Source organism: Euphorbia lathyris, chromosome 5 (genome assembly GCF_963576675.1).
Source record: "Euphorbia lathyris chromosome 5, ddEupLath1.1, whole genome shotgun sequence".
Classification (NCBI taxonomy): Eukaryota; Viridiplantae; Streptophyta; class Magnoliopsida; order Malpighiales; family Euphorbiaceae; genus Euphorbia; species Euphorbia lathyris.
The window spans coordinates 68,316,614-68,332,907 of NC_088914.1; the positions used below are offsets into that span (position 1 = coordinate 68,316,614).

General features: G+C 36.5%; 1 protein-coding gene across 1 annotated transcript; it reads right to left on the reverse strand.

Annotated features, from left to right (window-relative positions):
- Positions 1-13,467: 13,467 nt before the first annotated feature.
- LOC136228879 (phytosulfokines 3-like) lies at positions 13,468-14,044 on the reverse strand. Its single transcript, XM_066017368.1, has 2 exons — positions 13,858-14,044; positions 13,468-13,738 (listed from the first exon to the last, which is right to left on the reverse strand). Exons 1-2 carry the CDS (start codon positions 13,981-13,983, stop codon positions 13,631-13,633), a joined length of 234 nt encoding a protein of 77 aa, XP_065873440.1. The 5' UTR covers positions 13,984-14,044; the 3' UTR covers positions 13,468-13,630.
- Between the last annotated feature and the right edge of the window lie 2,250 nt (positions 14,045-16,294).

A 16,294-nucleotide genomic window follows, 5' to 3' on the forward strand; every position in this document is an offset into this window, starting at 1 on the left:
CTGACACATTACTCGCAATGAAGGCACGATGACTTCTAATGGTATTACTGCATCATGACCAAACGTTAGGAAAAATGGACTCACTCCAGTCGCTCGTGTCTTAGACGTTCGCATAGCCCAGAGTGTTTCTGTGAGAACTTTATGCCACTCCCTAGGATTGTCTTCTAGCATCTTCTCCAAGATTTGGATCAGGATCTTGTTGGACGCCTCAGCTTGACCATTTGCTTGTGCATAAAATGGAGTGGAATGAATCAACTTAATCCCGTATTCTTCCACGAACTCATTCATATCTTCGCCTGTGAACATGGTTCCTTGATCCGTGGTAATGGATTCTGGAATTCCGAATCTATGAATTAAGTTCTCTTTGATGAACTGGATTACTTGTGCTTGGCCGACTTGCTTCATTGGTGCTGCTTCTACCCACTTGGAAAAGTAATCGGTGGCAACTATGATGAAACAATGGCCTTTTGATGAGGCTAGAAATATTTTCCCAATTAGATCGATAGCCCATCCTCTAAAAGGCCATGGTTTCACAACTGAGTGTAATTCTTCTGAGGGCACCCGTTGGAGTTGGCCATACAATTGGCACTTCTTGCAACCCTTCGCATATGTGATGCAATCTCGTAGGATCGTGGGCCAGAAGTACCCATGACGATTAATAAGCCACCGCATTCTCCTTCCTGACTGGTGAGCTCCGCATATGCCTTCATGGACTTGCTTCATGACCTCCATTGCTTTTGGGAAGCCTAGGCATTTAAGTAGCGTTCCGTTGTAGCTCTTACGGTACAAATCACCTGCCATCAACATGTAATTTCGAGATTGAATGCTTAGTGAATATTTTACTTTTTTGGATGGGTCATTGAGGTACTCGATGAATGGTTTCCTCCAATCCTGAATTAAGTTAATGTCGATGTCGAATGATTCGAACTGGACACCTCTATCCGCCACGGATGGATGACCCTGTCTCCTGATGATGACGACTTTGTATGCTGCCTCTTTAGAGATCTTCATTCCAGAAGCGATTTGGGCTAACTCGTCAGCTTCCCAATTGTCATTTCTTGGAATATGCTCCAAACTGACCTCGTCAAACATTTCCAGAAGTTGGATTGCAAATGCGAAATAAGGTAACAGAGATAAACTTGAGCATTTGTATTCTCCTGTTAGGTGTCGGATGACCAATTGTGAATCTCCAAAAATCTTGACCTCTTTTGCTCCTAGGTCGATTAAGATTTCCAAACCAATGATCAGAGCTTCATACTCAGCTTGATTGTTGTACATTCGAAGTCCAAGTTTACAGCTAATATCGTCTTAGTCCCGGATGGGGCTGTGATGATTACTCCTGCTCCGTTGGAGCTGTCTGTGCTTGAACCATCGAACTTTAACTGCCAAGGCTCCTTATGTGTCAGATAGATTGGAAGTTCTGCCTCTTCGAGATATTGGAAACTGGTTGGGTGGTCGGCTACAAAATCTGCAATTGCTTTCCCCTTTACTGAGGATTGTGGGAGATATGTTAAGGTGAACTCGGCCAATGCTAGTGACCATTTCCCTATTCTTCCTGAGAGGATAGGCTGTTTTAGCATGTACTTGATCAAGTCTGTGCTGGCGATCACGTAAACTCTTGCTTTGAGCAAGTAATGTCTCAACTTTGTGCAAGCGAAGTAGAGAGCTAAGCACGTTTTCTCAACTGGACTATATCTTGTCTCTGCTGATAGTAATGTTCGGCTTAGGTAGTAGATGGCTTGTTCATAGCGGTTTGCATTATCTTGGGCGAGTAGACACCCAATTGACTCGTCGGTTGCTGATATATAGAGCTTGAGTGGAGTGCCCTCTCTTGGTGGCATCAAAACAAGTGGATTACTCAAGTAAGTTTTGATTTCCTCGAACGCCGCTTGATGCTTGTCGTCCCACTTGAAGCTTTCTTCATCTTTGAGCCTCAACAGATTTGAGAATGCTTTGGACTTCCCAGCCAAGTTAGATATGAATCGTCTCAAATAGTTTACTTGGCCCAAAAATCGTTGTAACTCTTTTTTATTCTTCGGAGGTTGTGCTTCTTTGATTGCTTTTGCCTTATGGTTGTCGATCTCGATCCCTCTTTAATGGACCAAGAATCCGAGGAAGTTTCCCGCTTTGACTCCGAAGGCGCACTTTAGAGGATTGAGCTTCAAGTTATACTTCCGCATTCATTCGAAGCTTTTCCTCAAATGACCGACATGTTCTGCTTCTCGCTTGGACTTAATAACGATGTCGTCTACGTATACTTCCATAGAGGCGCTAAGCAAATCGTGAAAAACGGCATTCATTGCTCTTTGGTATGTGGCGCCGGCATTCTTTAAATCGAATGGCATGACGACCCATTCGAACGTGCCGATTGACCCTGGGCATCGAAATGCCGTTTTTGCGATGTCTTCTTCGGCGATGGGGATTTGGTTATATCTCGCATAGCAATCACATAGAGATATTAATTCATTTTTAGACACAGCATCTACTAACATGTCGGCTATAGGCATCACATAGATGTCTTTTGGCGTGGCTAAATTTAGATCGCGGAAATCTACGCATACGTGTAGTTTACCGTTCTTTTTCACTACAGGCACGACGTTAGATAGCCATACAGCGTACTTTGCTGGTCTGATGAACTTAGCTTTGAAAAGCTTTTCTATCTCTTCCTTCACTTTGCTTTCAACCTCTTTGCTCATTCTCCTTGTTGGTTGCTTGAAGGGTTTGAACTCCGGTTTGATTGGCAATCTATGTTCCACAACGTCTTTGCTCAACCCGGGCATTTCATCATAATTCCAAGCGAAACAGTCTTTGAACTCATGGAGCAAACTGATAATGGCTTCTTTTAACGTTGGGCGTAGTAAGCTACTGACAAATGTAACTCGAGGCTCCTCTTCCGTTCCTAGATTCACTTCATCCAAAGGATCGACTGCCATGGAACCTTCATCTTCTAACTTTGGGTTTGCCCTCTTCAGATCTTGTAGTTGGATTTCTTCTCCTTGAGGATTCATTTCTGTTATTCCTTTGGGGGTTTCGACTTCTGAGACCCTCATGTCGTTTTCTTGGTACAGTTTCTCTGTTAGTTGTTGTGCATCCAGTTTTGATATAGGGGCTGAAGCTACCGCTTCTTTTCTCGATGTTGTCTTAATCATGGAATCTCTTCAATTACTGGTTCGTTATGGAATGGCCTTCGATGAGGCACAATTGCCGTTGATTTCAGGATATTCTTAATCTCTTCGCCACATGATTGCTCTTTATGATTGGCCCCAACTCGGATTGGGCCAACAGATTCCTCATAGAGTCTGGCTTCGACCACATCGGAGTAAGTTTCGAATGGCTTCTCGTTTGCCCGAATAATTTCCACATCGTCTCCCTTCCAAAATAGAAGGAGTTGGTGTAATGATGAGGGGATGCATGAGTTGGAATGAATCCAATCTCTCCCCAAAAGCGCCTGATAGCTCGCAGTCGAATTTACTACAAAGAAAGCAGCCATGGCGGTGTGAGAACCAATAGTGAGCTCCAAAGGTAGGACACCGTAAGTCTTCGCAATTTCTCCCGTGAAAGCTGAAACTGACACTTCTGACGAGATTATATCTTCCTCCGATTTTCCTAAGGCTAGGACCATCTTCATAGGCATGATGTTAACGGCCGATCCATTGTCGATGAGCACTCTGGAGATCGGTTTGCCATCTACATGAGCTTTGACGTATAGAGGTTTAATATGGCGAGTCATCCTTGGAGTGGGCTTGTCAAAGTAAACCCTCTTCATGCCCTCTTCACCCGACCCCTTCGGTACTGTGTCTTCTTGCTTTTTATGCTCGCGTTTGGGGACTTCTTTCTTGGTGTCTTCACCTCTAAAATCCGAAGGTAAGATTAAAGAGGTAGCGGCACAATCTATCCGTATGATGAAATCTCCAACCCGGATCTGGAGGTTTTTCTCTTGGTTTTTTCCTCCTCCTTTCGCGTCATTAGAGTTAACGCTGGATGATTCCTTTCGATCATTCCTCTCTTCTGCCTCTCTCTTCCTTAATTTTCTTTTCGCATTTTTGGAGAGAGGTCTTGGGAACTTCTTGTGGCTATTCAATTGCCATTGATTGACGGGCGATATGCTTGAAGGTGTCACGAAACGTGGTCGTCGTTGTTGCACGTCTCTTTTCTTTGTATTTTGCGATTGCCTTGAGCTTTCCTCCAACTTAGATGGCGTCGCTTTTGGTACCCATATCTGCCGAGTCCTCAGGTCGCGATGTTGCTTTCCTTTGCCCCCCCCACACTAGTGAAGTGGCATTGATCATGTTGGCTATCGGGAATAGGTCCTCATCGATCAGCATGCTTTCCTTCTTTTCCGGGAATTGGAGTATCCCACGGTTAATCCTATCCTGCACGGCGTTTCTAAAACCAAAACAAGCTTGAGTGTTATGGCTCCAGTTGTCGTGATACTTACAGTAATCTCGTCCGCGTATTTCATCTTTGGATGGGATCACATGTCTAGGAGGCAATGTGATGAACTGCTCTTTTAGCAAGTAATCGAAGATCTCTTCCGTCTTTGAGACGTCGAAAGTATATTGGGTGGTTGGAACCCTTTTGACTACCTCTGGGGTTTTGGGATTTTTTAACAACACGGGACATGTTCGAGATCCGGTGTTTGTTAAATCGGCGATGGCTACCTCATGTGTTTGTACATCCCCTTGATAGCTTCCCATCGAGTTCTTCTTGCGTCGATGATCTTCTCTCATTAGTTCCTCATACTCCGAAACTTTGGCCACCATCTCATAGTAATCATGAAAATCAATCCCCTGAAATTTCTTCCGGTTCTCGAATTCTAGTCCGCGTTGGGCAATCTTTACGAATTCGACCTCGGGGATATTGATTCGACATCGATGTCGCATCTTTTTGAATCGGTTGATAAAATTTTCAACCGGTTCCCCATGTCGCTGTGTCATTCGGGACAGTTCCGCCACGCAAACTTCGGGCTCCATCCGGTAGAATTGGTTGTGGAAAAGCCTTTCCATTTGCTCCCATACGTGAATGGAACCTGATGGCAGAGTGGCATACCAAGAGAACGCTGGTCCCGTTAGTGATCCTGGGAATAGTCGCAAGCGCAACATGTCGAAGTTCGTATCCATGCTCAAACCACTGCACTAAAAGGTGAAGCGTGCCACATGTTCTACGGTGGATTGCCCTTCCTCTCCTGAAAATAAAGTGAAATCAGGGACTCTAAAATTGTGAGGTAAGGGATAGAGTTGGTCATACTGCCGTGGGTACGGTTTTTGGAATTCGGGCCGGTACACCTCCCTCAAGGCTGGCCCATAAATCTCTTGGACGATGTTCTTTATGCGTTGGGCCTCCCCTACGTTGTTGGTGGGTTCCACGCGTGTATGCGTCGTCCGTTGTGGGTGAAAGCTGCTTCCTCTCCCATTGCCCCCCGAGTTACGAGTATAGCTCTCCTCGTAATGTTCGGCATGGTTACTAGGCCCGGTATGAGACCTAAACTGTTGTTGAGGTGGTGGGACTTGGACGTGTTCTGGGCTGATCCTATCGCCGCGTTCATTGAACCTGAGGTTTTCTTCCCGGATTGGTGGAGGGGTATATCTTTCGCTGGCACCTGAGATCGGCGTTCCTTTTCCATTGCTTGCCGGTCCTTGGGATCTTGACTTTTGTGAGAAAAGCTCGGCGCATTTCTCTGGGATTTTGCCGATTTCTCCGGTTAAATCGACAATCCTCTCCTCGAGGGCCGGAACCTTGTTGGAATCGTTTATCGCCTCGCTATTAGCTTTGAACATGGCCTCGTTGCTAGCTTGCATTGCGCTGTATATAGCTTCATTATTCTCTCTCATGGTTTGTGAAAACCCATGTAGAAATTGGTTGATTTGCTTCTCCATATTTGCTATAAATGGTGCCAAGTCGAATATGGGCGGGCCTTGAGGTGGTTGTTGGTTTGTATCGCGACTATGGCTCACAGTCTCGGCCACAAAGCCTTCGGGCATTCCAGGTTCGTTGTTATGGTCTTGGTTTTGATTTTGACTCTCTTCGGAGTCCGATGGAATTGGATCTTTCCCGATGTTCTTCCTGGGAGGCATCCTCCGTGAGTATTTATAAGTGAAAATGATGAAATTAAGTTAGTAAATCTAGTGTTGAAAAAAGAAAGAACAAAGAAATAAATAAACACTTATTAATGGAATTAAAGCAAAGCATGAAAAACAAGTGGTTTAAAAACTGAATGAAAAATATATACGTGGTTTGAAAAGAAACGGGCTTTTGCAATTTTGGCAAAGCTTAAAAAGAGGTCCCACTGGGCGTGCCAAAAATTGTTAGCGTTAGCTAATAAATTTTGGTAAGGTAAAGTGGGGCGAGGAAAAAAAAAGAGTCGTGTTTAAATGCAAATGGGTATTGAAATTTTTGGCAAAGCCTAAGAAAAAACGTCCCACTGGGCGTGCCAAAAATTGTTAGCGTTAGCTAATAAATTTTGGTAAGTGAAGTGGGGCGAAAAAAATAAGTGAAAAACAGAGTGTTGTGAAAAATTTGGACGTGTTAAAAAAAGGTATTGGAATTTTTGGCAAAAGCCTAAAACATAAGGTCCCACTGGGCGTGCCAAAAATTGTTAGCGATATTTTCGAAATATGCTAATTTTCAACCTTGTCACGTGTGGTTAGGGTGCGAGCATGACAGAGAAGATTATTTCTCAATTAAAATGGTTAAGTTTATGGAATTTGCGCGCCAAAACTTGAAATCTAAACGAGGCGATTGGCGAGGGACGCAAGGATTGAAAAAGTCCCTCTTGGATCTCTCGCACCGTTATAGAAACTTTGCGAGATATATTATTTTTATTTAAGCTAATATGGATAAATTAAAGACGGAAAGATAAAGGAAATTAAAGTGCGAAATTGACACGAGATTTTGGAAAAATCGGTATTTATTGATGGATCAAGGTTTGAATACACATGTTCAAAAAGCATAAAAATGAAATAAATTACAATTGAGAAATCTCTATATTAAACATATAGGTAATCAATTGAATTAGAATAAACAAATCAATACAAAGAATTGAAATGCGAAAAAACAAATTGAAATTCTACAACAAACTCGGAGCCACAATAGCTATCTCGGATTGACGTTGAATTTTGGTGTTGGTGCGAGGGTCTTGGAGAGCTGCAGCCGGTCGGGCCCGTACGGTATGTGCTCTTTGCAATGATTAAACGTATGGTAGGCAAATGGGACAGATTTAACTTTCAACTTCGGGAGGCTCGTTTGGGCGCTTAAGAACACGGAATTGGGCGAGTAAATAGGCTAAATTTAACTTCAGGAGGTCTGGAACAAACTTCTATAAGGGATCGAAGGCTAAAACGAATTTTAAAAGGGAGAAATTGAGAGTTGAAAATAACTGATCGAATCTGGAAAATTCTGGAAGCAGAATAGCTAAAACGATTTGGGCTGGAAAGATCGGCTTGTAAATAGAGTTTCTGAACACGGAATTGGGAAAATAAATACGCTAGATCGAACTTCAGGACGTCAGGAACAACTTTGTTGAAGGGATTGAAAGCAAAAAATGACTTTAAATGACGAAATCAGGCTTTGAAAATAAATGGACGAATCTGGAAAGTTAATTTGGAAACAGAGTTATAGCTAAAAATTGAGCAAATTAAGAGCTTGGGGATGCTAAATTGAATTGAAAAACTTGAAAAGAGGCTTGAATTAAAGCTAAAGCACACTAAAAGAGCTAAAAAGAGAGCTAGAAAATGGAAAGAAGAACTAAGAACTTGAAGAACTAAGAACTTAAAACTAAGAACTAGAGAGCATTGGAAGGGACCTTTAGATAGGGGTTTTGTGTGTTGAATTGAGTGATTTTTTATGAAGGGGAGGGGGTCTATTTATAGTTTTTTGGAGTGGCGTTTTGGTAATTATTGAGTGGTATTTTGGTAATTATTTATCCACTAACTCACCACTACCTTGCCACATCATCAACTAACTTAACTTCCTCAACTTCCACTAACTGCTGTTGACTGCTTCCAACTGCTGCCGGGAGAGATAGTACGCCCCGCGTATGTCTGGGCACACCCTGCGTGTTGGAGGTCTTGAGCCTTGTGCGTTTCGTTGATGGTGTTTACGCGTGGCGCCTCTGGTGTCACGTCCCGCGTAGGAAGGTACGTCCTGCGTAAGAGAAGGACGCCCTGCGTGTTTGTGCTTCTGATCTTGGAACACCTTGTTGATGCGCTTTACGCGTGGCGTATAGGAAGACACGCCCCGCGTAAAGGAGTCTCTGAAGCGATACGCCTTCGGATGTGTGGTATACGCCTCGCATATGGAAATACACGCCCCGAATATTTGTGGTGAGTTTACGAATTGTTTTCTGATTTTTATTTTATTATTATTATTTCCTAGGCAAAATATAAACTATATCCTAAAATCAAAACTCAGGCATTCTATATACATAAAATAAAATTTATTTTAGTTTGGACCAACAGAAAGTAATAATATTTTTTATATAATGATTTGAAATAAAAGTATTCTTAAATGAATTTTGTTTTTGTATCAAACGCATATAGTTATCACATGCAAAATTAATTAGGTTGCCATTTTTTGAAAAACATATACGTGCGTACTTGCAAGCCACAATATCTCTAACATTATTGAGGATTAAGATTGAATAGCTACTTACAATTTCCACATGTACCACATCTAACTTCACCAAAACATTAATTATATATATATACTTTTACATACAAAAAAAAAAAAAAAAAACAAAAAAAAAAACATTATAGTTGTACTTGTAATAAGTATGAAGGTCGCCGTATCTAATTTTGTTCTTGTCTCATTATATATTATTATTATTATTATTATTATTAAAGTCTATTGGGATAGAGTAAAATTCAATTAACCCTTCATACTCCTCAAATCCTCATTCTCCTCAAACGATCAAGCCCCATACTATTCTTAAGTGGCTATTCAACCCCTTCTCTTAGTTGCTATGTTCTGCCTCTTTTCAATATTGACTTCTCTGACTCTCTTCTATTTGCCCTTCTAGAAATTTTCTCTATTTTCTTACAACTTTATAAATAATCATTTTCAAATCATTTCTTTTAATTATCTACTACTTGATTGCGTAAAAAAATTTATGAGCACTTAGTTGATGGTTTTTGCTTAGGACGGGGATTTAATTGATGATTTTTTCTTAATTTAGAGATCTAATTAATGATTTTGATAGTTTAATATTCTAATTAATTTTAAAGCTTTATCAATTGGTTGTTTTGCATATATATATATATAGGAGAGATCAGGTGTGACAAATTTTTTATGGTGTGACAAGCCTTATTGTGTGACAATGACCAATTTTGTAATTAACCAGTGGAATGTGGCAAATTTGTAAATAAAAGGAAAGAGAAGTTGTTTTATTTCTTTTCTTTAAAATGCATTTTTCCGACTTTTCCAATCTCGTTTTTCAAAAACTTTTATACCGTTGGACTCGTCTTAATTAGACGGTCATTTTAAGATCCCAGAAGCTCAGGTAAAAAAAATTCCGGTGAATAGAATCCGGCGATTTGTTTTTCTGTGAGAAAATAAATGCCCAGAAAATTTTCAAAAAATTCCAGAAAATGTAAAACATCATTCTGAGAAACTTTAATTCTTGACTCAAAGTGAGATTCCTTACGGTTTAGTCCCAAATCAACGGAATCCGGCGATTGGGTGGGCGTTTTCCGGCGAGAAAACAGAAAGTACCGAGAAAATTCTCAAAAAAAATCAGAAAATGTAAAACATTATTTTAAGAAACTTTAATTCTTGGGTCGAAGCAGGATTTCTTACGGTTTAGTCCCAATAAAACAATTTCTTTAATTTTATCCATTTTACATGCTTCAACAATTTATTGGGTCAAAACCGTAAGAAATCTAATTTTGAGTCAAGAATTAAAGTATCTTAAAATGATGTTTTACATATTTTAAAATTTTTTAATAATTTTCTGAAAACTTTTTGGTCTTACCTTTCAGCACTATGTGTTGCAATATTTTGTTGGAAGAATATAACAATTCTGTTGGAACAATATAAGTATTATGTTGGAACAATATAACTATTCTGTTGGAACAATATAATTATTCTATTGGAAGAATATAAGAATTAGAATTATTTTCTAAATAATATAACTAATATAAATTTGAAGATACTATATTAAATACTAAGAAACAAAAATGAAATTTAAGACATAGATAATAAAATTGATTTCGAACAATTGGTAAACTGATTTATTATGTTGGAATAATATAAGTATTATGCTAGAATAATAGAACTATTTTGTTGAAAAAATTGGTACGCTGATTTATTCTGTTAGAACAATATAAGTATTATGTTGGAACAAATGGTACACTGATTTGGAACAATTTCGTACACTGTCGGAACAATGTAAGTAAGATAAAAAAACGTGCCCAGAAAATTATAAAAAAATTTCAAAACATGTAAAATATCATTTAAGAAACTTTAATTCTTAGCTCAAAACGAGATTCCTTACGATTTTGACCCAATAAATTGTTGAAGCATGTAAAATGGATAAAATTAAGGAACAAGTTTTATTAGGACTAACTGTAAGAAATCTCGCTTTGTCCCAAGAATTAAAGTTTCTCAGAATAATGTTTTACATTTTCTGAAATTTTTTGAGAATTTTCTGGGCACGTTTGTTTTCACCAAAAAACGCTCACCCGAATTACGTTCACCGGATTTTTTTTTTTACTTGAGCTTCAGGGATCTTAAAATGACTGTCTAATTTAGACGAGTGTAATAGTATACAAATTTTCGAAAAATGAGGTTAGAAATGTCGGGAAAATGTATTTTAAAGAAAAGAAATAAAACAATTTTCTCTATCATCTCATTCATTTTATTTACAAATTTGACACCTTGCCCTTTTCAATTATCATCAAAATTACGCATTTTTGTTATATCACACAATAAGCTCCTTGTCACACCCTAACTCATTGTCACACTGGATCTCACCCCTATATATATATAGGGTTAAGGTGCAAAAATACCCCTAACGTTTTGGGTCAGGAGCAATTTTACCCTTAACTTCTAAAATGGTGCAATTTTACCCCTAACATTGGAAGCCAGGAGCAATTTTTCCCCTAACGTTGATAAATTGGATCAATTTCAGACACTATTATAAAATACATATATTTTTGTTCATTATTCTACACCAATTGCATAATAATTCGTTCTACAAAAAGGATTTCATGTTTTTTATAATTTAATAATAAAATTTGAGATTAATATTTATAAATTTGGTGGATTTTTTGATTTTTTTTTTGTCTAATCTGTACAAAAAGACAATATATTTTTTTTTTATTTTTTTATTTTTTTTCACATCCCAACGAATGTTTGTGATTTGTTACTAATAAAATGACACACATATGAAGTGTAGATAACAAAATTCATGATCGAGAAGACAGTTTGATGAATTATTTATCAAATTGACCCAATTTATTAACGTTAGGGGGTAAAATTGCTCTTGGCTTCCAACGTTAGGGGTAAAATTGCTCATGGCCCAAAATGTTAGGGGTATTTTTGCACCTTAACCCATATAAATATATATATTTTCTTTAACATCCATTTTCTCCCATTAAATGGTATGCAACACTCATGTGGTAGATGAGGTGGGTAAATAGTACTTCCGCACATGACTTCAAAATTATAAGGGCCCAAAATTTAAGACGCGTGCTTAGTCAAATATAGATATTAGTTTAAATTAAAAAAAAATTACTATAATTTAATAAAATCCATTTACACTCTTTCACTTCATTAAGTGCATATATGATTTAGATATTCAATCATTCAAAATTCACAATATTACATTTCATTCATTTTTCTTTATATTTTCTTAATACAAAATTCTATTAAATATTAAGAGTTTGATAAAAAAATTAGCATAGTGCTCCAAAAAGATTAAGACGGCCCTGGCAACGCTATTTTGATTAATAAGGTGTAGTATTCCACGAGTATACTAAAATTTCTCCATATTTAGGAAAAACCTTAAAGCTAGCGAAGATTCTTGAAGCTTCTAGCTTCCCTTGGGTGCGGTGGAGCTTCATGGGAACTGCATTGGTCCGTGTTAAAATCGTGCATGCCCAATGGTGAACTATCCAACCAATTCTTCCAACTTGTAGAATTTTCGCTGCACTTTCTAAATACCATACACTTCATAGGATGTGTAGCGCTCATTATAACATAGTAATGTCTTTTGCGTTTGGGCCTTGGGTTGGTATAAGGACTACAATAGAGGAAAAGTTTAGACATGAAAATTGAAATTGTTCCACTTATAAAATCTCCAAATAATAGTAGGAATTGAATCCAAGTGAATGTCATAAGAATTGTTTCCTTATCACTCAGACCCACATTATGGGTAAATTGCACCGATGATCATAAAGTTGGAGTGAATTTTAAAATGTTGATTGAACTTTATTTTTGTTCCAATAAAGTTATTAAACTTTGTTTTTTTTTATTTCAGTAAGTCATTCCAACTAATTCTAAAAAAAAATCATTGGAATAGTAACGGACAATCACGTTAGAAAGAATATATTTGTGTATAACATGGCACCCATATGATAGAAAATAAACCATAAAAATATTATTTTAGCAATAATGGATAAATTAGTTAAATTTAAGAAATTGCTTAAATTACGTGCAACGCGTCTTCCGTATGTAATATACTTTTTTTTACAACCGAATGATTAATTACTTATATTTTATGCAAATTTGAGGGTTAACTGAATATTTTATATAAATTGAAGGGGTTATCTGGAAATTTTGAAAATTTAGGATGAATCGAGTTTGTTTTAAGATAAATTTAAGTGCAAATGATGTATTAATGTTTTTAAAACAGTGATACATCATCATAATGGTAAGGAAAAGAGGCCACAAAATCCACGTGATGAAGCGAACAGAAGCTAAAAGGCAGAATTTATAATTGAATTGAACATTTTCTTCTACCCATCACAATGGAATTGAAGTACGTGTTTGGTTGCCATGAAAAGGACATTAAAATTGTCGTTTTCATTTTAGTTCTATGAATCAATTCTTCCATAGATATTAGATTTGGTCAAACTACTTAAACTGCGAACTCAATACCAAACAGAATGTTAATTAGTCAATGATACCGCGTTGCTAAACTAGTAGAATATTTTACAGATTTTCTCTTTAGTTTTTTATATTAAATATTGTCCAGAGAATTAATTAATTAATTAATTAATTTCTTACAAAAATTCAACGAAAAATAGAGTCGCAATGATAGGTTGTTTCTGGAAAAACTTTGCACAAAATTATAAATTATATTCAAACATTATAATTAATTAAGAAAAGCATAGAGAGACAGATATAAGAAAATTCAACCAGTCTCTTAGAAGATAAGATTGGGGTTAGCTTCCCTAGGCTAATTCCTGGATAGTTTGTTGTTATTCGTTTTTCTTTTTCTTTTCTACCAAAAAAAAAAAAAAAAGAAAATTCAACCAGTAATATAGATTGATTGATGATTCATATATCACCCAAAAAAGTGAAAGAAAACCCAGTATTACATGTAATATACATTCAAACCTATATATATATATATGAATTAATTAACCACACAATACAATAATTAAGCAAACAATTAATTAATTAATTAGGATTAAGGATTGTGGTTCTGGGTATAGATGTAATCAGTATGAGCAGCAAGAGTTCTTCTCATCAAACATTCTTCTTCTCCAACTCCATCACAGCTTTCTGCTTCAACACCCTAATTATACATTTAAACATTAATTAAACCATATTTTATAACCAAATTATACATTAATTTTCCATAATATAATTAAAGACAAAAAAAAGAAAAAAAAAAGAGGAAGCTGATCAACACACCTGATTTTGGCTCTTTACGGTGGATCCATTAGAAAAGGCTGGCTGAGGCCTGCCGGCGAAGGTTAACCCCGACGAGCAGAGGAGGAGGGCTACGAGGAACAGACTGACAACCTTAATCTTAACCATTTGAATTAATGTGTGTTTAGTTAGGTGTAATAAGAGAGTGAGATTTTGTGTTATATAAATTAGATGGAGGACATGATGTGTATTTATAGAGGTGGTGGATAAGGGAAAGGTGGGAATTTTAATTATTATTATTTTATTGAAAAGGTGAGAAATTAATTAATTGTGCATGTGAACTCGAGAAGCTGGTAGCATTTTCAACTATAGCAGCTTATAATTATTTTATACCTAATAAATCAATAAAGTTATATTTTCTTTTAAGAATTCTAGAAAAAAGAATTATTAGATAAATATATAAAAGATGGATTGAAATGACATATCAGGTTATCAATAAACGAAAGAAGTTTGAAAAAAAAAAAAAAAAACAGATACAGTGATAATTGCATAGATTTTATTTTTAATATTTTTTTTTTTGTAACAAAAATATATTTCTAATTTATCTTTAATATATTGACACTTGTAAAACATGGTAATCAATCAGATTAACCAACTGGGTTTTGTCGTTTAGGAAGAGATGGGTTGTTGGTTTAGATTCTGAGTTCACAGGTGAATCAATATTATATTGTAAAAAGAGAGCAAAAGGACAAAAGATGCTGAAAGAAAGAGCAGAGGCAAAACAGTGGGCAATTTGATGATACAGTACAAGTTTGAATTTTGCCTGCAATGTTTTGGGTTTATGTAAATGGCAGTATGTACATAGCATATTGTATCAAAATATTGGTGGCAACACTGCAGTATTTTTGTTCATGCTATACAAATATAATATTCCTAAAATTTATATTATTGATAAGCAAATTTTTAAGTTGAGTTTAAACTTAACCTCATAGTTTGAAAATGGTATGAAATATCATGAATATTTAATATTCTTTCATACATGTAATTTTTTTTTTTTTTTTTTTGGCAAAACCTCAAATAGATTAACGGGAAGAATTTGCATCTTCCAAAATAATGTTTGACAACCAGACAGGTAAAATAGAAAAAAAATAATCGCTAGCATTGGAACAGGTCCGCCTAGCCACCAAATGAGCGGCCCTATTCGCTAAACGAGAAACAAAAGCAAGTTTAAAACTAGGTTGAGAGTTTAAGATATCCCTGCAGTCTTGAATAATTGACCCAAACTCTGAAAGGTCTTGACGTCTAGAGGCAACATCATCAACCACTTTAGCATCAGACTCAAACTCAACTCTAGTGAAGTTTTGGCTAGCCAACCAACATAGACAAGTACGAAGAGCAAGTGCTTCCACAATTTTAGGCTCCTTCAATGCAGAAATAATACAGCTGTCACGTCCGCGTCTAAATTTCTAGAATTTATACCTTAATAGTAATATATATTATAATTATTAGGCGTGTGGTTTTTATTTGGTGTTATAGGAAAAATTTGGAATTAATTTGAGGGTTTTATATGTAAATTAAAAGTCAGGATAATTTTTAAAAGATTATAGAAAGATGAAGGATCAAATATGATATTTACCATATTTGGATATATATTGCAAAAGATTACGGATGATGATGATGATGATCAGCATCTTTGTTTATTTTTTTCTTTCTCTTTTCTTTCTCTGCCTCTTCGATCTTTTCATCATTCCTAAACCGTTTCTTCACCGTTTCTTTGATTTACGGAGATTCGACCGTCCGAATCACTCGAAATTGGAACCATAGCATCCTTATACATAAATCTAAGTCATAGCCGAAGAGTTTTTTAGTTTCGGCAGTGTTTGGAGGGAAATGTCTTAGACAGAGTTTAGAGGCGAATTGAACGGGTTTGTGGTCTCTAATTAGTAGCCAAAGTAAGTAACTATCAACTATATTTTGAGGTTATGCAGGAATTTTGTAAATTGGGTTTTTTTCACGATTTTGCTTTTTATTGTGAAATTATGGTTCAAATGAAGCTATTGATTATGCTTCTATGTGAATTTCAGATTTTCCTTGATTATGTTGATTTAAGGCTTAATTTGGTTGATTTACATATATACAAATATGTTTTTGGTTTCAATATATATCTATATTGAACAAAATGAATTTGATGGTTTATTACGAATTGTTTTTGGATTGAGAAATCCGTTGCGGTTATTATTGTTATTATTTTGGATTGAAGTCCAAATATGATTTTTATGATACAAAAGGGCTAATTGTAGCCAAATGATTTATGATTATGAAATAGTTTGGAATTTGATTGTGAAAGGAAATTTGAGCATGTTATGATTTTATGATTTTATATTCATCGAGAGTTATCCGGATCGGTGGTTTTATATTTGAAGACCATGTTCAGTGAGGGACATGGCATGTGTACACAGTGTGAAGACCTATTGGGTAT

What these genes read in the sequence shown, in the direction of transcription:
- LOC136228879 (XM_066017368.1), bottom strand. Translation starts at nt 13,983, where the DNA reads ATGGTTAAGATTAAGGTTGTCAGTCTGTTCCTCGTAGCCCTCCTCCTC. An exon ending in CCGTAAAGAGCCAAAATCAG is followed by an intron (nt 13,739 to 13,857) that starts GTGTGTTGATCA and finishes ATGTATAATTAG; the next exon opens with GGTGTTGAAGCAGAAAGCTG.